At 55.5% G+C, this 22,918-nt stretch overlaps 1 protein-coding gene across 2 annotated transcripts in view; it reads right to left on the reverse strand.

The window, feature by feature from the left end:
• Positions 1 to 1,738: 1,738 nt before the first annotated feature.
• The window catches only part of SIPA1L3 (signal induced proliferation associated 1 like 3), a 308,788-nt gene continuing 287,608 nt past the window's right edge, over positions 1,739 to 22,918 (reverse strand). For both annotated transcript variants that reach the window (XM_025368227.1, XM_025368228.1), the window contains exons 17-22: positions 18,324 to 18,489; positions 16,621 to 16,864; positions 11,700 to 11,843; positions 8,111 to 8,246; positions 5,858 to 5,939; positions 1,739 to 4,007 (exon numbers count right to left, since the gene is read on the reverse strand). In XM_025368227.1, coding sequence (XP_025224012.1) covers positions 3,864 to 4,007; positions 5,858 to 5,939; positions 8,111 to 8,246; positions 11,700 to 11,843; positions 16,621 to 16,864; positions 18,324 to 18,489 — 916 coding nt within the window. In that variant the 3' untranslated portion in view covers positions 1,739 to 3,863. The remainder of the gene's footprint in view (positions 4,008 to 5,857; positions 5,940 to 8,110; positions 8,247 to 11,699; positions 11,844 to 16,620; positions 16,865 to 18,323; positions 18,490 to 22,918) is intronic.

The raw sequence follows: 22,918 nt of genomic DNA on the forward strand, positions 1-22,918 counted from the left end.
TTGGGATCAGGGACAGGCAAAGTCCCAGGACAACAGGCAGAGAGGGGGAGAGACGCAGGTAGCAGGGGAGAGGAGGAGAAGACAGAATTTAGGGGAACAGCAGAACAATCTGCAGAGAGAGCCAGAGGTATGAGGGACCCAGAAAGATTGGGGAGGAGAGACAGGGAGGTCCGAGACGGGCAGAGGAAGCTAGAAACTGGGACACGAAGGGAAGGGCCAGGCCTCAAAGCACAGTTCGGGCGCGACCAGGGGCTGGCGTGTGTGCGAGTTGTGGGGTGCTGGAAGCAGCTGGCGTGGCTCCGGCGCCAGGAGAGGATGTGAGAACAGCCTGTTCCCAGGCTTCCCGCCCCCTTCGCCTGGTGGCGGGGGGAGGGCAGTGCGGGTTGAGGACGGGGCGTCGAGGAGGAGGGCGGAGACTGGGAGAGTGTCTGGAGAACTCCAGAATTTTTAGGAGACGTGGGAATGGCTGGTCCTGCTCCTCCGGATGCCAGCCCCACGCCTTTTGGAAAAAGACATTTTTTGGAGGGGGCAGGGTCTGAGTCAGAGAAGCACTGGGTTTTAGCTCAGGGATGTGAAACTCCATGACAGGTACATGGGTAAGGGGGGCAGAGAGACCCCACCTGGCCAGCCCCATCAGGAGTCTAGGCTTCCCTCAAGGCGCTGCACTTCGGGATTTTCAGGAGGAATTTCCTGATTCCGAAATCAGTTTGATCCGGATTCCCAAAATGCAAATGTTCATCAGGCCAGATGCAGATCTGCGGCGATGAGGGGCTGCTTCCTACCCCCAAAGCATTCACTTGGCAACTGGCAGTGGGGGTCTCCTCCCACCTCTACAGACTGAAGAGGGACAGTGTCCCAAATGCAGCCATGTGGCGGGGACCAAAGGAGACAGGGGCCCCTTGTGAGTCTTGCAGCAAAGGAAAGATCAACCAAGCTGGAAACCTGGCCTTCTTCATGTGCAATCTCCATTAAAAAAAAAAAAAAAAGTTAAGCCAGGCACGGGCACAGCAGCTCACACCTGTAATCCAGCACTTTGGGAGGGTGAGGTGGGCAGATCACTTGAGGTCAGGAGTTCGAGACCAGCCTGGCCAACATGGTGAGATCTCGTCTCTACAAACATACAAAAATTAGCTGGGTGCCTGTGATCCCGGCTACTCGGGAGGCTAAGGCAAGAGAATCACTTGAACCTAGGATGCGGAGGTTGCAGTGAACTGAGATTGCACCACTGCACTCCAGCATGGGTGACAGAAAGAGTCTCTGTCTCAAAAAATTTAAAAAAAAAATTTTTTTTTGGAGGCAGGATCTTGCTATGTTGTCCAGGCTGGTTTTGAATTCCTGGGCTCAAGCAATCCTCCTGCTTCAGCCTCTCAAAAAGTGCGGGGATTACAGGCATGAGCCACAGCGCCTGGCTGAATGTCCAGATTAAAAGTTGGCCAATATTTCTAAGACCCAACACAACCAGCTGAGCCAGGTCTGGCCTTCAGGCCTCCAGTACCTCTGAGGCAGAATTTCACTCTTTTGAACTTAAGGACATTTCACATTCTGAGTGTTGGATTTCTGTCCTTTGGATTCCCAGGAAAAGAAGTTAGCAAGGCAGGTGCCCCTGGTTCTTAGGACGCGTGTGTGGTGGTCATGGTGTGGGGGACTTGGGGACGGGAGCAGGAGGAGGGGCCGATGCGGGACCACACCCTCCTGTCAGCAACTCCAGGCAGCTGCTCCAGAAGTGAACACACAAGCTATTTCTATGAAACATTTATTTCCTTTGAAACCTCCAGAAACATGCCAGAAAATCTCAAGACAGGGATGGGGGGAAAAGAAAAGACAATAAAGAATAACAATAAAAAATCCAAATGAAAAAATCAACATATGAAAAAAAAAAACAAAACCTGCTGCTATCTTTAGCCATCGGATAGAACACCAACCTCAAATTAAATAGATCTGTTTTTGCAGAAATCCTTAAAAAATAACACAAAACAAAACCAAAAATCATAATTTACACTTGTCCATGTACATGATTAAGTCCCCAAAATGATTCGAATGATCTGAAGATGGGAGGAGACAACTGAAGAAAACAAAAGGGGCCCGATTAGGGTCTAAGGGGTGGGGATGGGGGATGGGAAGGCCCCCCAGAGAAGGGGATGGGGGAGAAGATGGCATCACAGTAGCTGGCCAGGGCTGAGGACGCTGCCTGGGGCACGCCCACCTCACTCTCGGTGTGGGGGGTGAGGGTGGGGGCAGGGGCAGCGCTGAGGGTTCCTCCTCCAGGGGGCTAGAGGCTGATCACAGGAGACGCCATGAGAACCTCTTCTCTCACCCCCACCCATCCACACCGGCACCTCCCTGAGTGCCTGCGTCCTATGCAGTCCCCGGAGCCCCCTTCCCTGAAGTTCCTGACCCCAGACAGAAGGTGGCAGGGGTCCCTGGACAAGGGCCGGGTTGCCTGGTGCTGGCTCACGGCAGACCTGCTCTGCCAACTCCTCCCCGCCTGGTGCCTCCCAAAAAGGGCACCGGCCTGCCTGCCTGCCCTGACTTCCTCCCTCTGGTCCTCCCACTGACCCCCAGCCCACGGGGGACACGCCTTGGTCCTCAGCTTGAGGTTGGGGGGTGAATCCACAGACTGTGGCCATATAGGCTTGTTCTGGCGCCAACTCTACATGAAAAAATAAATATATATATATATATATCTTTTTCTGTTTGTTTTTAAAGAAGGAAAAAAAGAAACGGTTTCCTGGGTGAACAGCATGGTACCACACCGGCGTGGCCGCCCCTTATTGCCTTTAGAGAACCAGCGTCCAGTGGGGTTCGTGGGGCAGTGTTCCCCAGGGAGCATGGTGAGGGGGTCTGGTGGTCGCTGTTCGGAGAGATGGGCTGGGAGACTTGCAAAGGAAAGAAAAAACCAGAGGAGGAGGTGAAGGCTGTTCTCCTCCAGCCCTGTACTGAGGGCTTCGGGAGCCCCTCCTGGAGCCCAGAAGAAGCCGAGGCTCCTGGTCAGGGCCAGGTCGTGCCGGGAGGAGGAGAGAGTCGGCTGTGTGGTGGCTCCACTGCCCCGGCCTGACCTGGTTAGCTGGAAGGGGGAGGGGCCTGTGGACCCCCAGCCCAGGTGCAGTGGCCTCTGGTGGAAGAGGAGCTGATAGAAAAAGATCATATAAACCGTCCCGGAGGTACAAATAGAGTTTCTCTCTCAAATAAATCGGCTCTGGAGGCTGGCCTTGCCTCTCTCTATCCTCAGGCCCCCAAGAAAATAATTTAAACTCTAAGAAAGTGCTCCTGGCAGCTGTTTGGGAGGAGGGGGTTGGGGGGGGATCATGTTCGTGCTTTTTGGAGCTCACGCGCCAGGGACCGAGGCGCCCCGGTCTGTGTCCACGCGGGCCTCACCTCTCCGGATGTGGGGAAGAAAAGGTTGCTTTCACGCTGTACTTTTCATGCAGGGGCCTCGGCCCCACAAGCCGCAACGTCGTTGTGCATGGCGCAGAAACCTGCTCTGTGACCTCCTGGAGCCGCGGGGTCTGGGGACTGGGTCCTCTCTGTGTCCCCATCAGCTTCAGAGGGCTGGTCCCAGGAAGAGGCTAGATGGGGACAGCGGGACAGGCCCGGAAGCGGTGTAAGCACGGCCCAGCTCACCGGGACCACAGCTGGGCAGCTCGGAGGGAGGCCTGAGACCACGTTACCCTCGGGCATGAGGGCCGTGTGCTGACCCAGACTCACAGCCCTAGTGAGGCCATTGGGGTTCCTGTGTCCATGGGGAGGACCCTGGCTGAGTCATCTTGGTCACACGGGCAGCTAGGAGCCGAGTGGAGGGAGAGAGGCGAGCAGCGCCATGGCCTGCAGGGAAGGAGCAAAGGCCGGGTGGTGGCCCTCCCGCCTCAGAGCTCCTTCTTCTCCCTGCAGAAGATCTCTGCAAACTTGCGCAGCTGCTCGCTGGCGGCCTGCGACTCCTCCTGCAGCCGCTGGTTGTTCTGCCGCAGGCTGGCCACCTCTGACTGGAGCACCACCTTGTCCTGCTTCTCCTGCGTGGGGTGGGAAGCTGGTGTCAGGCGGGTGGGCTTGGCTGCTCCTGGAACAGCCGATGGCTCCCTGGGGCCTGCGAACCCTGGCCTGGCTGTGCTTTGGAGCCGACCACTAGAGCCGGGTCAGGCCGGGGTGCACATCCCACTCTGCCTCTCCACAACCGAGGGACCCTGGGCAAGTCACTCGGTTCCCGCAACCCTACCAGGGGGCTGAGGGTTGCCTGGAGCTCATCTATGCTCCTGGAATGCAGCCCGAGGTGGAGTCACCGCCTGACAAACAGCACTGTTGTGACCACCGCATCCCACCATCACTACTACTGTCGCTATCCCCAGTTTCCTGGAAGACGACCCCAGCCTCACACAGCAAGTGGGGAGCTGAGACATGGAGGCAGAGTGGCCTGAGCAGACCCCATTCTTCCAGGAGGACGTAGCCCCGGAGGCAGGGACTTGTCTTAGGTCGCACAGCATTATGTGGTGGGGCGGAGGTCAGAACCTGGGCCCCTTTGATTCCATAGCTCGAGGACTTAACGCGTTACATGCTCTGCCACCTTTCTGACTTTTACCCAGAAGTATAGAAACAATAGATCAAAGTCTCCTCCTCATTTTTCTTTTTTTTTTTTTGAGACTGGGTTTCGCTCTTGTCGCCCTCGGCTCACTGCAACCTCTGCCTCCCAGGTTCTAGCAATTCTCCTGCCTCAGCCTCCCAAGTAGCTGGGATTACAGGAGTGCGCCATCAAGCCCGGTTAATTTTGTGTTTTTAGTAGAGACGGGGTTTCACCATGTTGGCCAGGCTGGTCTCAAACTCCTGACCTCAGGTGATCCACCCGCCTCGGCCTCCCAAAGTGCTGGGATTAGAGGTGTGAGCCACCGCACCTGGCCAGTCTCCTCCTCATCCTCCCGCCCCATGGAGACAAGTCCAAAGAACAAATTGACTGTCACCTTCTAGATGGCCCTCTCAACCGTGGTGGTTAAACAATAAATAAGTAAGTATGATGATGTTCTAGGCAACAGTGCTGCAGCTCGCTTTGGTTTTTACGTAAGTTACTGGATTTCTTTTGCGTGTTAGTAAATATATAGATTTGTGATTATTTTAATTGGCTGCACGCTGTCCCACTGCATGGGCGCCTGTAATTTACACCGCCGCTCTCCTGCTGAGGGACAGCCACGCTGGCTCCAATTTTTTATTGCCAATAGTGTGGCAATGAACGTCCTTGTTCACAATCTCTGTACTCACGCTGTCATGGATAAATTCCCACAAGTGGAATTACTGGGTCAACATTTTTTTTTTTTCTTTTTTGTGAGACGGAGTCTCGCTCTGTTGCCCAGGCTGGAGTCCAGTGGCATGATCTCAGCTCACTGCAATCTCCACCTTCCCGGGTTCAAGTGATTCTCCTGCCTCAGCCTCCTAAGTAGCTAGGATTACAGGCGCCCACCACCACACCTGGCTAATTATTATACTTTTTAATAGAGATGGGGTTTCACCATGTTGGCCAGGCTGGTCTTGAACTCCTGATCTCAGGCAACCCACCCCCCTTGGCCTCCCAAAGTGCTGGGATTACAGGCATGAGCCACCACGCCTGGCCACAATTACATTTTTGATAAATGTTGTCCAACTGCCCCCCGAAAAGCCTGGGCCGATTACTCTCCCCCCAAGAATGGAGGAGTTTCTCTGAGTGCTTGCTAGCCTTGGGTGTTATCACTGTTTACTCTTCACCCAGGACTGCACTCAAGCACAGGAGGTGTGGGGGTGGGGTGGGTGCTGCATGGCCGAGGCAGGTGCCTGATCCCTGCTGACCACCCTGCCCAGTGTCTGGGAAGTGGGATGGAGAGGGCGTGGCCCCCAGTGTTACCTTCTGCAGGTCAGTGTGCAGCTGTTTCAGCATCACCTCCAGCTGGTACACCTTGCCTGTCAGATCCAGGGGCGGCTCCTCACTGGAAAGACAGGGACCAGGTCAGCCTGAGGCCCCACAGCCCCTGAGAAGGGCTTCTGGCCCACAGCTGAGGAGCCTGGGGGTACGGGCCCCCTTAACCCTGACATTCTGGCGAAGCCCGAGGAGAAGCTCCCAGGGGAAGCAGGAAGCCAGCCCTCCACCGGCATACTCCACCCAGCAGGGGCACCTCGGTGGATGTGGATGAGGTGTTGGGAGCACCAGGCCAGGGGAAGGGTGGGCGCCCGCCCTGAAGTGTGTGTTTTCCCTGAGGCTGGGCCGTGCATGTGACTTCAGGGAGCACCCCTTCTTCGTACCTCCAGGACACAAAGAGCCCGCTCCACAGATGCCTGCTGAGCACCTGGCGGGTCCAGGCACCACTCCAGGCACAGGAAGCACGAGAATGGACAGATGGTCAAAAGGGCCCGCCCTCGTGGGCAGGACCAACAACGGTCCTGTCAGTGATGCTGACCATGTGCCCATCACTGACAGCCAACCCGCACCAAGCCCCAGGCTGCCCGGCTCATCTCACAGAGCCCCTCTGCCCACTGTGGCCTTCGGATGTGCTGCACAGTTACCCGCTGGCCAGCGGAGGATATGCAGGCAGTATCGCCCACCCACGTGCTGCTGCTAGGATTTGAGTCAGGGACCCACGGCCAGTAGCTGCCCCTCTGCAGATCCTCCCAGCCCTGGGCCTGCCTGGCCGCTGCAGAGAACGCACAGCCCCTTCCCGCTTGGAGTTGGGGCTGAAGGAGGCTCTGTTGGACGCTGTGGGTGCACAGGTGGTGGCGGTCGGGGGCTGGCCCTCCTGCCTCGCCCACCCTTTCCTACAACCTTGCTGCTGAGTCCTGGGAATCGGCAGCTGCAGAGGGAGATGGGGGCAAATGGACTCCATGAGTGCCGCCCAGGGGCCACAGGTCCCACTGCTTCCCACAGCCCAGGCTGCTCCTGCCCCTGAGCCTGGCAGCACCATCTGGAACTGCCGATTTCTTGTAATTACAGCGGGGCCTACGTTCGTGGTGGAGGTTGAGTTCTGAAGCCAGAGTGTGAAAAGCAAGAAGTCAAAATTACCCTCAAAAATTGCTCCCACTGCCCATGAAGTACAGTGCACGGATGGTTGTATATAGAACCCTGCACCGTGAGGTGTGCAGACGAGTGTGAAATGCACTATTTAAATCCATGTACAGGCAGAATGTGCCATTTACATTCTCTCTGCCTCTTTTTAATTTTGTTTTCTGCCAAGTGAGTGCAGTCAAATATGCTGTGCTGAATGTGAGAAGCCACGCGTGAGATGACAAATGTGAGAGATCTGTCCCCGTCCTCTTCCTTCCCCCGTGAAGCCTCCTGAGGGCCAGGCCTGGCCTCAATTGCCACTGGGTCCTCAGATAGCCCAGCACAGCACCTGGCAGGGAGGCTGGGAAGGCTGAGTATGAGGCAGAAGTCTGTGAGGTTTAGGAACCTGCAGAGGAGGAGACGAAGGAGCAGATAGGCGGGAGACTGGCAGCGACGGGGCTGGCGAGAGGCACAGGGCTGGGGGATTGGGAGACACTGCTGAGCAGCTTTCCTTTCTTTTTTTCTTTTTTTGAGATGGAGTCTTGCTCTGAGGCCCAGGCTGGAGTGCAGTGGCGTGATCTCGGCTCACTGCAACGCCCGCCTCCTGGATTCAAGTGATTCTCCTGCCTCAGCCTCTCGAGTAGCTGGGATTACAGGCGCCCGCCACCACACCTGGCTAATTTTTGTATTTTTAGTAGAGACGGGGTTTCACCACGTTGGCCAGGTTCGTCTTGAATTCCTGACCTCAAGTGACCCACCCACCTTGGCCTCCCAAAGTGCTGGGATTACAGGTGTGAGCCACCGTGCCCGGCCTGCTTAGCAGTTTTCCAAGTTGGAAGTGAAACAACTGTGTGTGTACTGATTTCAGTGTTGTCTCCGCTGGACCGGGAGATCTGTTGGGACTGGGCAGAGTCTGTCTTAGTCACTGTGGATCCCCAGTGCATAGACAGGTGCAGCGTAACGACTTCCAACTCTGTTAGGAGAGGGGAGCGGCTGCTATATCAGCTTCTGCCCGAAGAGTGGTGGGGGTGACCCGCAGGGGCTGCCTCTCTCTGGGTGAGCCTCTTCCACTGCACAGACCTGCCGCTGGTATGAACCCGGGTGTTCCCAGGGAAAGCTCACCTCATGGTAGGGGTGGTCCTGGGGGTCGGGGGTCCCCTCTCCAGGCTCAGGTGGCTGTGGACAGGACTGTGTGCAGGCGGGATGTCCGGGCTCAGGGCCGGGTCGTTCAGAGAGAAGAGTGAGACGGCTCTTTGCACTGCCAGGGAGGGAGGAGGAGGAGAGGGTCAGTAAGGCTCCCAGCTTCTCCCTCAATTGATGGACGATGCCTCTCCCTGCAAACCTCCACGACACTTCCCATCTCTCTTGGGAAAGACTGCATCGGCACTTGGATAGATTCTTGCCAAAACACCGAGCAAATGAACACACAAAACAAGAACACAAAATCCCATCCTGATTCCGATCGAGGCTTTTGATCCAATGACTAGTTCATACAAAATACAAGGGCCGGAGAAGGCAGTTAGATGAGAGTGCGAGGCAGCATCCGACTGGATTCTGAACCTGGCATGCTCTCAACATAAATGACTGGCTTTGGTCCACAAGTACAAAGTAGGAAAAAAGGGGTCCAAAGTGGACAGGCTGGCGCCAGGTCCACGGGGATTCGTTATACGATTCGCTTTCCTTCGGAGGAAGCCGGGAAGATTTCAAAAGCAAAAAGAGAAGTGAGACAGATCACATCATGCATATTGAAGAGAGAAAAGAAATCGCACGGGGTTGCCAGTGAAAGTGAAGATTCCCGGGTTCCGCCTTGGACATGTGACTGGCACTGGGGGTACCTGAGCCGTCTGCGTTTCCAAATGTGACTGTTGGATTTTCTTCCTGTAATGGCAACAGCTGGCCACCGCCCCAGTGTCCTCCAATAGTGGCTGGTTTAGTGAGCTACGAACAGCCAGACAATGGACTCCTCGGGGGTGTTAAAAACATGAAGGCATCCCAGTGTGCCGTGTGTCGAGGGTGGCACCGCCAGGGGCAGGGCCGAGGGCGAGCCCCAGAGGCAAGCAGCTCCCCAACTTCCATTTCTGTGCCGCAAGAATAGCACAGTAAAAACCCCAACACTCCTTCCCTGGCACCACCCATTGGTAACATTTTGCCCATTTACTTTTTTTTTTTTTTTTTTTTTTGAGACAGAGTTTTACTCTTGTTGCCCAGGCTGGAGTGCAATGGTGCGATCTTGGCTCACTGCAACCTCCGCCTCCTGGGTTCAAGCGATTCTCCTGTCTCAGTCTCCCAAGTAGCTGGGATTACAGGCCTGCGCCACCACACCCAGCTAATTTTATATTTTTAGTAGAGATGGGGTTTCTCCATGTTGGTCAGGCTGGTCTCGAACTCCTGACCTCAGGTGATCTGCCCGCCTTGGCCTCCCAAAGTGCTGGATTACAGGCATGAGCCACCACGCCTGGCCACGATATTCTCTAATATACAGTCATCTGCAAATGTTCTCCGATTCTCTGAATAATACCCTTTATAGTTATATTTTTCTATCTTGGATTTAATGTATATTCACTTTGACATCTGTGTTTTAAGAGACAGGGTCTTGTGATGTTGCCCATGCTGGAGTGCAGTGGCTCTTCACAGGCCTGAGTCCATTACTGATCAGCACGGGAGTTCTGACCTGCTCCATTTCTGACCTGGGCCAGTACACCTGTCCTTAGGAAACCTGGTGGTCCCTGGCTCCCTGGAGGTCACCATATTGATACTGAGTTTAGTGAAGACACCGGATCGGAACAGCACACTCCAGTCTAGAACTCCTGGGCTCCAGCAATCCTCCTGCTTCAACCTCCCAAGGAGCTTGGACTACAGGTGTGTAATACCACGCCTGGAGAATTTTAAAATTAGCGCCTATAATCCCAGCTACTCAGGAGGCTGAGGCAGGAGAATCGCTTGAACCTGAGAGGTGGAGGCTGCAGTGAGCCAAGATCATGCCACTGAACTCCAGCCTGGGTGACCGAGTGAGACTCTAAAAAATAAATAAGTAAAATAAAATTTTTTGTAGTGACGGGGTCTCGCTATGTTGTCCAGGCTGGTTGAATTCCCGGCCTTAAGCCATCCTCCCACCTTGACCTCCCAAAGTGTTGGGGTTACAGGTGTGAACCACTGCACCCAACCTGGAATATTTTAAATCAAATTCCAGACATCTTTGTATTTCATCTGTAGAAACTTCACTAAGTAGCTCTAGTGGATAAAACATATATATATATATATATTTTTTTTTTTTGGGGGGAAGAAAACTACTATGCTATGAACACACCTACCAAAGTTAACGAGAATTCCTTTAGCCTTTTCCACTCATGTGAATTGCATGGGAAAACCTATATATCTTCATTAAAAACCCCGCACCTCCCGGCAGGCTGAAACCACTCTGACCTGCACTCCCTGCCAGCCCCTTTCCGGCTCCCGGGGAGGCACCGCTTCCTCCCGGGTCTTTCTGCTACGCCACCCCTCCCCCATAACCTTCTGTGGTTCATCTATTAATTTTATAAGGAAGGAAAAAGCTCCCTAGGCGACTGTGACGCACAGCCTGGGAGAGAAATCAGTGCCACCAGCCAGGCTCCTTCCGCTTTCTCACATGGGCTGCACAGCCCCCAGGCATGCCAGGTGCATGGAGCAGCTGGGAGTGGGTAGGGGCTTTGGCTGCCCAAGCCCTTTCCTGTGGCCTATGGTTGGTAGGGTCGGCGTCTGGGCGGCTCTGCCTTCTGCAGACAACACTACAACCGCTGATGGCATCTGGGTCTCCAGGGAGAGACCTGAGGCCTTCGTCACTTCCCACTATCCCGGAACCGGCCGTCCTGGCCCCAGGATGCCTGGAGACCCACATGAGAGAGGAGATGCCGCCAGCTGCCCGGCCCCCTGTCCCCATGGACTCCCAGCACATAAAGGGCCCTGGGTGGCAGAACAAACCCTGTCCACTGCTCCAGGGAACCCAGGGAGTGAGGATCTCTGCAGGCCTGGTATGGGGAACCCCCGACCCAGAATCAAGGTCTTGGCAGGACCCTCAGGGCACTGAAAGTCTTTATTCCCTCTTCGGGCTCCCAAATCTGGGGCTGAAAACCCAAATGTCCTCAGGGACACAGACTTTTTTCTTTTTTTCCCCCCAGACACGGGGTCTTGCACTGTCGCCCAGGCTGGAGTGCATTGGTGTGATCACAGCTCACCACACAGCCTCCCTTTCCTGGGCTCAAGTGATCCTCCTGCCTCAGCCTCCAGAGTGGCTGGGACTACAGGTGTGCACCGCCATGTGTCACTTATGTTTTTCTCTTTTGTAGAGACTGGGTCTTACTATGTGGCCCAGGCTGGTCTCAAACTCCTGGCCTCAAGTGATCCTCTTGCCTCAGACTCTCAGAGTGCTGGGATTACAGGTGTGAACCACTATGCTTGGCCTCACGTATTTTCCATGTGGTGTTTTGTGTAATTGTCATGGCAGCCTCAAGCATGGTGACTTTTACTTGTCGGTCAACATGGTAACTCGCATCAAAGAGATGAAGACACTTGCCCAGGGCTGCATGGTAAACAAGTGATGGGGCAGGACTCGAACCCCGCTCCCTGATTCTGGAACCTGAGTGGGTATCCCTGCAAAGCCACGAGGCCCTCCATAACTCCCTCTAGAACAGAGGAGGGCGTGGGGGCCCGGCGGGACTGGGTGGAAGGCGCCTACCTTCGTATGCCTTGGCTGCGTTCACCAGGCTGGACCACTCGAGGCCAGCAGCCGTGTCAGGCAGGGGCATCATCCCGGGGTCCAGGCGCCGCAGGGGGCGGTCCCGCCCATCAGCCAGCGAGAGCTCCGAGGCAGAGATGGTGGCTGGATGGGGAGGGTGGAGATGGCAGTGGTTGAGCATGACAACGCGGGGGACACATACACATGAAGACATTCCATTGCTTATGCAGAGACACTATGTGTCCGGGACAACCTCCAGCAGGGTAAGGGGTCTGGGAGCGCTGGAGTCTACGGAGGCCTGACTTTAAACAAGGTGCTGGGCCAGGCCTGGCAGAGATGTCATCTGGACAAAACTCTGACGGGGAGGAGGGAGTGCGCCGGGGGACACCTGGGGGAGGAACATTCCAGGCAGACGGAACAGCCAGTGCTAAATCCCTGAGGCAGGAGTGTGCCTGGAAGGTTTAAGGAACACGGAGGCGGCCCCTATGGCTGGGTGAGGGTGAGCAAGGGAGGAAGCAGCAGGAGGCGAGGACAGAGGCAACACGGCCGCACCATGCGGGTCCTGTGGGCCCCAATGGCAACTGTGTTCTCACCCTGAGTGCAATGGAGCCCTGGAAGGCTCCCTCTGGGTGCATGTGGGGGATGGACTGTGTGCATGTGGGGGCATTTTGGGGGAGGCAGGGAGCAGGTAGGAGCTGTAACCATGACCCACAAGAGAGACAGTGACACTGCGCAGGACCAGGGTGGGGCCATGGTAGGACCCAGGGGCAGATTCTGGGCCTACTTTTCAGGGGCAGCCAGTAGGATTTCCTGAGGGATGGATATGGCTGTGAAACAAAGAGAAGGGCCAGGATTGCAGCTCTGATCAGGAAGGCTCGGGTGGGGGATCAGAAATCTGTTTCTGGAGGTGCTTAGTGGAGTTGGCCCTGGACACCCCAAGGAGACGGTGGGACGGGGGCTGGCCACAGGAGCTGGCAACAAATAGAGTCCCAGCTGCACCTGTAATCAGAATCGCCAGTGTATGGACAGTGTTTACACGCGGTGGGGTTGCCGTGGGGGGGTGTTCAGGTATAATACACTGAGCAGAGGAGAGGCCTGTGACATCTCAGGGGTTGGAGGTGAGAAGCAACGGCGCCAGCACTGCTCTCGCACCTGCTACGGCTATCGAGAGTCCCCGGCACCAGGCTCAAGCTCTGGCCTGGGGCTCCGTGACTCCCTGAAGCCTCTAAGGGACAAGGACAGAGGAGGATAGGCAGGTACAGAGAGACCAGGAGACAGGCCTGAGGGCCCTTAGCTGGGAATCGTCAGAGCCCAACCATGGGCCCAGTCTGCTCTGTGTTCCTGGCACCTCCTCTGTGCAGGGCCCAGGGGATCATCTCGCAGTCTCACCGTGAGCCTGGCGGGGGCAGGGGTGTCGCGATCTCCGCGCATGGAGGAGGAAAACTGAGACCCGAGCGAGGCGCTGCCTTGCCTGGGCTCGCATGGCTTCCAGCTGGTACTTCTCGGTGCTGACTACGTATGAGGTGTATGCTATGTGCTTTCCATATATTCACTTGTTTGATTCTTTCTACCTAGGGATGTGGGCACTACTTTTTCATTTTACAGTCAAAGAAACTGAGGCACAGAGAGATTATATCTGGAGTGGAAGACGTGGGACATAAACTCAGGCCGTCCAGCTCTGTGATATGTGGTGTGCAGTAAGTGCTGGCTGAATGGGTGAATGAACGAGTCCTTGGCCTCCATGCTCCGCCCTCGGCCTCCTTGCTCCGCCCTCAGCCTCCATCCTCGGCCCTTGGCCTCCATGCTCTGCCCTTGACCTCCTTGTTCTGCCCTCAGCCTCCTTGCTCCGCCCTTGACCTCCATGCTCTGCTCTTGGCCTCCGTTCTCCGCCCCAGACCTCCACATTCCACCCTTGGCCTTCTTGCTCTGCCCTTGACCTCCGTGCTCTGCCCTTGACCTCAATGCCCCACCCTTAGCCTCCTTGCTCCACCCTTGACCTCCATGCTCTGCCCTTAACCTCCTTGCTCTGCCCTTGACCTCCATGCTCCATTCTTGGCCTCCTTGCTCACCCTTGACCTCCATGCCCCACCCTTGACCTCCTTGGTCTGCCCTTGACCTCCATGCTCCGCCCCTGACCTCTTTGCTCCACTCTTGACCTCCATGCTCCGCCCTTGGCCTCCTTGCTCTGCCCTTGACCTCCATGCTCCGCCCTTGGCCTCCTCGCTCCGCCCTTGGCCTCTTTGCTCCACCCTTGACCTCCATGCTCTGCCCTTGACCTCCACGCTCTGCCCTTGGCCTCCTTGCTCCACCCTTGACCTCCATGCTCTGCCCTTGACCTCCTTGCTCCGCCCTTGACCATGCTCTGCCCTTGACCTCCTTGCTCCGCCCTGGGCCTCCTTGCTCTTCCCCTGGCCTCCTTGTTCTGTGCCTCCAGCCTGCTGGCATCTCACTGCTCAGCTAGTGGGAGCCATGGGAGTGGCTGTCATTGCTGAGCAGGGCATCAGCAGCACCGTGTGACAGGCTCCTTGGTGTGGAGGGCACGTGGTTAGTGAAGCCCAGCCCAGGAATGCCCATGTCTCTCCATCTGGGATGGGGCCTGGGAAGGGCTCTGGAGCAGGCACTGGAGAAACGGAGAGGTCCAGGGTCCCTGGCCACACTGGGGCCAGACGGGACTCTCCCCAGCTCAGGGGTGTGGGGGAGTCAGATGGACAAAGAAGGGTATGTGTGTGTTATGTGAGGCAGAGGGCCCTGAGCTGGGGTCACAGCAGTGATGGAGACAACCCCAGGCCCTGTCTTTGGGGGGCCCCCGGTACTGGGGTAGAGACAGACATATTCTCATCTAGTGACAGCTCAGGATGGTGATGGGGATACAGGGCAGTGAGGGGGGACGGAGGGGGTGAGAGAAACCCGGGAGGGGGCGACGGGGCCCGTGGAGGTGCCTGACTCAGCCTGGTAGGGGGAGGGAGGGCTTCCTGGAGGAGGGGGCATCTGAGCCAAGACAGAAAGAATGAGGTACAGCAAGCTGGAGGAATTCAGATCAACCTGTGGAGTCTGTGCCTGTGTCCTCTGTCACCACCTTTCTGCGGTGGCTGCTGTCCCCTTCCTTTGCAGTGGCTGAACGTCTACTTTGTGACCAGCCCTGCCTTAGGCAGAAACAGAGCAGCAAGGAGGAGAGGCCGAGGAAGGAACGTGGAGGGAAGCCTGGGGAGCAGGGAAATTTCCACTGGAGTGGGCAGCCCCGTGAGGGCAGGGGTGTGCTCTGCCTTGCTCAGGGCCGCATCCTGGCACCTGGAGTAGCGCCCCGCCCACAGCAGGCACTGCAGGAAGGGAGCACAGAGGAGGGCAGAGAAGCTCTGGAATTGAGATGGGGGCAGGGACCCAGCCCAGGGCTTAGAGGAGCCTTCCAGGAAAGAGCAGGAATGGAGCCAGCCCTGAAGGACAAGAGTGACCCAGAAGACGACTGAGGGAAGAGCATGGCGGGCAGAGGGAACAGCCATGCAGGATGCCCTGAGCAGGGAAGGTCTGATGTGCTGAGTGATCAAAAGGAAGGCTCTGCGAGGTGGAGGAGCAGAGGTGGGCGCCCCACACCACCAGGGCAAGGAGTACAAATGCAAACGCCAAGGCAACAGGGAGCTGCAGGGGAATTTTTTTTTTTTTTTTTTGAGATGGAGTCTGGCTCTGTCACCCAGGCTGGAGTGCAGTGGCTTGATCTCAGCTCACTGCAACCTCTGCCTCCTGGGTTCAAGCGATTCTCCTGCCTCAGCTTCCTGAGTAGCTGGGATTACAGGCACCCACCACCATGTCCAGCTAATTTTTGTATCTTTAGTAGAGACGGGGTTTCACCACGTTGGCCAGGCTGGTCTCGAACTCCTGACCTCAAGTGATCTGCCTGCCTCGGCCTCCCAAAGTGCTGGGAGGCATGAGCCACTGTGCCCAGTCTGCGGGGGAATTTTAACGGGGGAGACAGACCGCCCTTCATAAAAGTCGCAGAGTCTCCTCCACCCCATCCCCCACAGCTCACAAGAGGCTCTGTACAGATGGCACAGGCAGGCACAGCCCCTCAGCTGAGACCCTTGGGGTAACACATGCCCCTGAATTTGAGATGTGCTTGGATTTGAGAGAGTAAGTGTGCAGATGCTGTGTACAATGTAACACACTCAGAAAGGTCAGGGGCACCCCACACGCAGTGGCACGCCAGCGCTCTGCCCCAAGCTCCTCATCGCTAGTACTAAGTAGGGGGACTATGGACCCTAAACAGCCTCATGTCCCTCCAGACCAGGTTTGCCACCCAGTGCGCATGGTGCAAACTTACGTACTGTCTTTCAGTTGTGGGGGGCTTAGGGGGTGGATAAGGGGTCACAGGGTGCATCTGGGGCATGGCCAACCCCAGCTGGCTCGTGGCTTTTGATGGGGGTGGTGTGCGCAGTACCTGTTTAAGGGGAATGCTTGGTAAATATTTGCTGGGTGATTAAGGAGTGGACAAGTCACACCATGCACCGCCCCCAAGTGTGGCAAACATAGGGGGAGTCAGGGAAGCAAATAAAATGCTCATGAAGCAAACCGCTTGGTGCTGGAACGGGTGGGAGGGTGGGGGGGTGCTGGGGCAGCAGCTAGGCAGCCCCATTCCCCAGGCCTGTACCCTGAGGGTGGACTTCCTCTCTGGTCTCAGGTGACTCCAATTCTTGGGTGCTCCTGACTCCCAGGTGACCCTCTGATGCTTGGCCAACAATCCTTGCTCCTTGGGTGACAGCTGGTGCCCCACCATTAGGCCCTCCGAAGTTCCTGCGAATCCCATTCCTCCGAGATGGCCCCGACACTGATGACCTCTAGCCTTTGACCTCCAGGTGAGCCCCTGCTCAGGCATCCCCACCTCCCAACCTTGGGGTAAATACCGCGCCAGTCCCAGGGGGCCCGGGCTCACATTTCTTCTCGGGGAAGCCACTGCCAGTGGCAGGGGTGGCGCCGGGGCCGCCGGGCGGGTGGGGGTGCTGGTGCTGGCGGCGTGCAGGCAGCGTGCTGGACGGGAAGGCGCAGGTGCTGGTGAAGAGCACGTCGCTGGGGAGCCCTGGCTCTAGGCCGGCGGGGCTGGCGAAGCTGGGCTCCCGGCGCCCGCTGCACAGGCTCTCGTCCGACAGTGTGCGCTGCAGGCCCTTCTGTGGTGACTGCTGTGGGGGTGGGTGGGATGTTGGGGGAGGTCATGGACTGGCTCGTAGCCAGGGTTCTCAGAGGCATCTTCCCCTCCAGGACATCGGTGGCGAGTCCTTACCGACCCAGCATCCATTCCTGCCTGATTTTTCTTTCTTTCTTTCTTTTTTTTTTTTTTTTGAGACGGAGTCTCGCTCTGTCCCCCAGGCTGGAGTGCAATGGCCGGATCTCAGCTCACTGCAAGCTCCGCCTCCCGGGTTTACGCCATTCTCCTGCCTCAGCCTCCCGAGTACTGGGACTACAGGCGCCCGCTACCTCGCCCGGCTAGTTTTTTGTATTTTTTAGTAGAGACGGGGTTTCACTGCGTTAGCCAGGATGGTCTCGATCTCCTGACCTCGCGATCCGCCCGTCTCGGCCTCCCAAAGTGCTGGGATTCTTTCTTTTTTTTTTTTAGAGACAGGGTGTCACTCTGTCACCCAAGCTGGAGTGTAATGGGGTGATCTCAGCTTACTACAACCTCGACCTCCTGGGCTTCAGCGATCCTCCTATCTCAGCTTCCCAGGTAAGTAGCTGGGACCACAGGTGTGTGCCACCACACTTGGCTAATTTTTAGATTTTTTTATAGAGATGGGGGTCTCATTATACTGCCCAGGCTGGTCTTAAAACTCCTGGGCTCAAGTGATCCTCTCACCTTGGCCACCCAAAGTATTGGGATTACAGGTGTGAGCCACCACCTCGGCCTTCTGCCTCCTTTCTGACCAAAGCGCTCCCATTTCCCCCTGGGGACTCCTGCTCTCCAACCCCACCCTCCAGCTCTGGGTAAGGGCTGGTGATCAAAGCCTGACGGATTGGGGAAGGTGGTGGGAGGCAACCTGGACCCACAAGAGTCAGTGCTGGGACCCCACTGGGTAGTGCTGGGCTGATGTGCTCTTCCCCCAGCTGTGGCTGGTGGGACCCAACCCTGGGGAGGCTGGGGTCCACCTCGGCTCCCACAAAACAGCTCCTGCCTGGCAGTGAGGATGAGCAGGGCAGGCCTGGCTGGGAGGGGAAGGGAAGCAGGTGCCATGGAGGTTCCCTGGCGCCCACTGTTCTTTCCACCCCCGTCCCTGAGTAACAAGAGCCTGAACTTCCCCTGGGAGCCCCTGCTCCACTCAGTCCCTGTGGTTTGGGCGGATGTGGCTGTTTCTATCCTGGGCTGGAGGAGGAGGGCACGAGGCCCAGGTCCCTCCAGTTGTACGAGGTTCTCGGTATGGGGTAGATTCCTGTGTGCCTGCCTGGGCTCATCCTGAGATTCCATCCCAGACTAATGCACTGCCCTCACTCCCAGCCACGAGCCCACACCCCTCAACAGGACTGGCAGATGCTGAAAGCTGGGGGCACGATGGGACCGCGGGGAGCACAGTCCTTCTCCCTGCCCACCCGGATCTGAGATCCCACTGGAAGCTGGGGGTCGGGAGCTGGGGATGGGGCGCTACGTACTCCTGCGTCTCTCTCCTGCTCTGGCCCCAGGTTGTCCATGATGATGAGTTTCTTCAGGTCATCCTCGATGGTGGATTTGTAGTTCTTACGTGGCGACCGGAGGTCTCGGAGGGATGCCCTCAACCTCGGTTGTCCAAAGACGTTTTTGGTGTTCGTGTCCACCTGCCTGGAAAATGAGAGCGTCAGGGTCAGAGGGGTGCCAGGGAGGCTCAAGCCACTTTTCTTTTTTTTTTTTTTTTTTCGATGCCGAGTCTCCCTCTGTGGTCCAGGCTGTAGTGCAGTGGCCGGATCTCAGCTCACTGCAAGCTCCACCTCCCGGGTTTATGCCATCCTCCTGCCTCAGCCTCCCGAGTAGCTGGGACTACAGGCGCCCGCCACCTCGCCCGGCTAGTTTTCTGTATTTTTTAGTAGAGACGGGGTTTCACCGGGTTAGCCAGGATGGTCTCGATCTCCTGACCTCGTGATCCGCCTGTCTCGGCCTCCCAAAGTGCTGGGATTACAGGCTTGAGCCACCGCGCCCGGCTCAAGCCACTTTTCAAAGCTGTTAGGATTCAAGAGGGCCGGCTCCCACGGGACGCATAGCCACAGCCTTCTCTCCTTCACCCAGCGAACGTGTGGCAGAGAGGGGCTTGGATCCATTCCCTTCTTCCACAAACGTTTCCTGGGAACCACACAGAGCCTGCTGTGCTGTCCTGTCCCAGGTGCCGGGGACACGGCCGTGAGCACCGAGTTGGCAGCCAGTGGGAGAGGCCCACGCTGAACACATGCACAGAGACGGAGCCCCTGTGTGAGGGGAGAAGCTTTTTTTTTTTTTGCTTGAGACAGAGTTTTCCCTGTCGCCTAGGCTGGAGTGCCGTGATCTCAGCTCACTGAAACCTCTGACTCCTGGGTTCAAGCTATTCTCCTGCCTCAGCCTCCAGAGTAGCAGGGATTACAGGCATCCGCCACCACGTCCAGTTAATTTTTGTACTTTTAGTAGAGACGGGGTTTCTCCATGTTGGTCAGGCTGGTCTCGAACTCCTGACCTCAGGTGATCCCCCGGCCTCGGCCTCCCAAAGTGCTGGGATTACAGGCGTGAGCCACCGTGACCAGACCTGCGTCTTTGCCTATTGTCAGTCTACCCAGCAGAATGTGAACCATACCAGAGCAAGGCCTGGGTTTCCCTTGGAACATATATGTAGTCATTTGTGTGTGGGTGGCGGGGGATTTCTTTTTTTTTTTTTTGAGTCAGAGCCTCCTCTGTCGCCCAGGCTAGAATGCAGTGCTGTGATCACAGCTCGCTGCAGCCTCAACCTCCTGGGCTCGAGTAACCCTCCTACCCCGGCCTCCCAAGTAGCTAGGACTACAGGCGCATGCCACTACACCCAGCTAACTTTTTTGTAAAGATGGGGTCCCACTATGTTGCCCAGGCTGGTCCCAAACTCCTGGGATTACAGGCATGAGCCACTGTGCCCAGCTTATAAATTCATTTGATCCCCACCACTGCCATATGTGTTAAGGACTATTGGTATCCCATCTCAAGGATGAGGCTATTAAGGTACAGAGGAGTTTAGCCACTTGTCCCAAGTCACACAGCCTGTGAGTGAAGGAGTCAGGATTCAAATCAAGGCCGCCAGGCTGCAGAGCCTACCCACGCCACTGCCAAGCTTGACTGTCACGTGTATATCAGAGATGGCAGGAAAAAACACGTATGGTGTGGGGAACAGCCACATTGGATTTAAAAATATGCTTCTGTCTGCAGATAACAATTTCTGGAAGAAATTAGGAACCATGATAACCTCTGGGAGGTAGGAATCTTATTAGGTAGAAAAATAGGACTTTTCCCTTTTATCTGCTATCCTTCTGAACTGTCTGAATTTACTTAAACATAATCATGTGTTATAACAATAAAAATAATAAAAATTAGCTTAATAAAAGCTGATGCCTGGAATTCTTCATTCTGTAATGCAAGAAAGAAAAAGAGTCTTTGAACCTGGGGAAGAAATAAGATGTCTTGGGTTCCTGAGGGTTTTAACGACTAGGTTTCCTTTTTCTCTTTCTCAGCTGCCAGCCTTGGGATTTTAACAAAGGAAGGGCAAGAGCAGGGCCAGATTTCTTCCCTGTCAGGTCATATTCCTCCCCAGATTGGAATTCCAGGTCTAGGGTAATGCTGGGTCTGTCAATATCAGGGAAGTATATTCTCTAGGCAAATTAAAAGCTTTAGATCCAAAATAGAGAAACAGAGAGAGAGACAAAGAGAAAGAGAGACAGACACAAATCAAAAGGGGACTCTCCCACCCCTTTTGATTTCAACATTTCCCAGAATGCCCTGCACAGGGGAGTGTGACTCTGCAGGGCTCATGGTGCCCATCTCCCGGCAGTGAGGAAGCCGGCCTGGCCTTCAGCACGCCCCCCAGCCAGTGCACTGCCCACAGGCTCCGCTCGAGAGGGGTGTGCTAAGACCTCCCGGAAGCATGAATAAAATGTGCTTGCTCTTTGCACTAGCAGTCCTAGTTCTGGAAACGCGTCCTTCAGAAAGGCTCACATGAGTCCACAGTGCCACGTGTACACGGACACTTCCCAGGGTCCTGCCTGCGGAGCAGACAGCAGCCCCCAGCTGGGAAAGGGCCGGGTCCACCACCCAGAATCACACCCTCCGGAGACGCACGGCAGATCCACATGGTGTGCAGAGGCTCTCCCAGATACGACGTCATGTGGAAAAAGAAGTATGGATAGCGTGAAACCATTTTTAGAAAACACACACACAGCTCAGCTTGGTACACTGGAGTTTACCAAACTTTCCTTTCTAATACTGGATACGTGAGGGATTCACTTTCTTTTTCTTTTTTTTTTGAGACAGGGTCTTGCTCTGTCACCCAGGCTGGAGTGCAGTGGTGCGATCTTGCCTCACTGCAACCTCCGCCTCCTGGGTTCAAGCAATTCCCCTGCCTCAGCTTCCCGAGTAGCTGGGATTACAGGCACCTGCCGCCATGCCTGGCTAATTTTTGTATTTTTAGTAGAGACAAGGTCTCACCATGTTGGCCAGACTGATCTTGAACTCCTGACCTCTGGTGGTCCGCCTGTCTCAGCCTCCCAAAGTGCTGGGATTACAGGCATGGGCCACCACGCCCAGAATGACATCACTTTCTACACACTGATATGGAACTACTGCCAAGAAACTTAGGTCGGGCATGGTGGCTCATGCCTGTAATCCCAGCACTTTCGGAGGCATAAGTGGGAGGATCACTGGAGCCCAGGAGTGTGGAGTGTGAGACCGGCCTGGGTAACACGGTGAGATCTGAGATCTCACCTCCACAAAAAGTGAAAAACTAGGTGGGTGTGGTGGTGTACTCCTACGGGACCAGCTACTGAGACAGGAGACTGCTTGAGCTTGGGAGGTTGAGGCTGCAGTGAGCTATGATGGCGCCACTGCACTCCAGCCTGGGTGACAGAGTCAGAGCCTGTCTCAAAAAAACAAACAAACAAAAAGACTTGAAGAGAAAGAGCAAGTGAGGAAGCAGTTCATATGCAGGAGGTGACCACATTAATAAAACGGGTGCAAGGGAAGCCCTCACAATCGTGTGTGCACTCACATTTGGAACATTTCTGGAAGAATGTAGAAATGAAACAACGGTTGCTTTCAGGGAGGGAGCAGGATGGCTGAGGGCCAGGGAAGGGAGAGAAGCTCTTTCTATTGCAAACCCTTTTGTAGTATTTTGGTTTTTACCTTGGGCATGTTTTACCTTTCAAAACCTCAATGAAGAAAACAGCCTCCAGGTTCTGACTGACGGCACTGGACATCATCTCTGATTTGCCTCTGTTGTGTAAATCTGAATTTTGCGCCTGGCGTGGTGGCTCAACACCTGTAATCCCAGCACTTTGGAGGCCAAGGCAAGTGGATCACTTGAGGTCAGGAGTTCAAGACCAGACTGGCCAACATAGTAAAACCCCTTCTCTACTAAAAATACAAAAATTAGCCAGGCATGGTGGTGGGCGCCTATAGTCCCAGCTACTTGGGAGGCTGAGGCACGAGAATCACTTGTACCGGGAGGCAGAGGCTGCAGTGAACTGTGATCATGCCACTGTGCTCCAGCTTGGGCAACAGAGTGAAACCCTGTCACAAAAATGACAACAAAATATGTTTAATCTAAAATAATTGAGTTAGAAGTGAAGTGACTCAAAAGTGCCTCTCATAATAACAAAGACACTATCTCCAAAATGCTTAGTGAGTTACAGCACATACAAGGGGAATGTATGAACAAAAGTAATAATTCTAAGCTAATATTTTATATATGCAATTTTTTTTTTTTTTTTGAGAAGGAGTCTCGCTCTGTCGCCCAGGCTGGAGTGCAGTGGCCGGATCTCAGCTCACTGCAAGCTCCGCCTCCCGGGTTCACGCCATTCTCCTGCCTCAGCCTCCCGAGTAGCTGGGACTACAGGCACCCGCGCCACATCGCCCAGCTAGTTTTTTGTATTTTTTTTAGTAGAGACGGGGTTTCACCGTGTTAGCCAGGATGGTCTCGATCTCCTGACCTCGTGATCCGCCCGTCTCGGCCTCCCAAAGTGCTGGGATTACAAGCTTGAGCCACCGCGCCCGGCCTTTTTTTTTTTTTTTT

The sequence above is a fragment of the Theropithecus gelada genome, chromosome 19 (assembly GCF_003255815.1).
Source record: "Theropithecus gelada isolate Dixy chromosome 19, Tgel_1.0, whole genome shotgun sequence".
Classification (NCBI taxonomy): domain Eukaryota; kingdom Metazoa; phylum Chordata; class Mammalia; order Primates; family Cercopithecidae; genus Theropithecus; species Theropithecus gelada.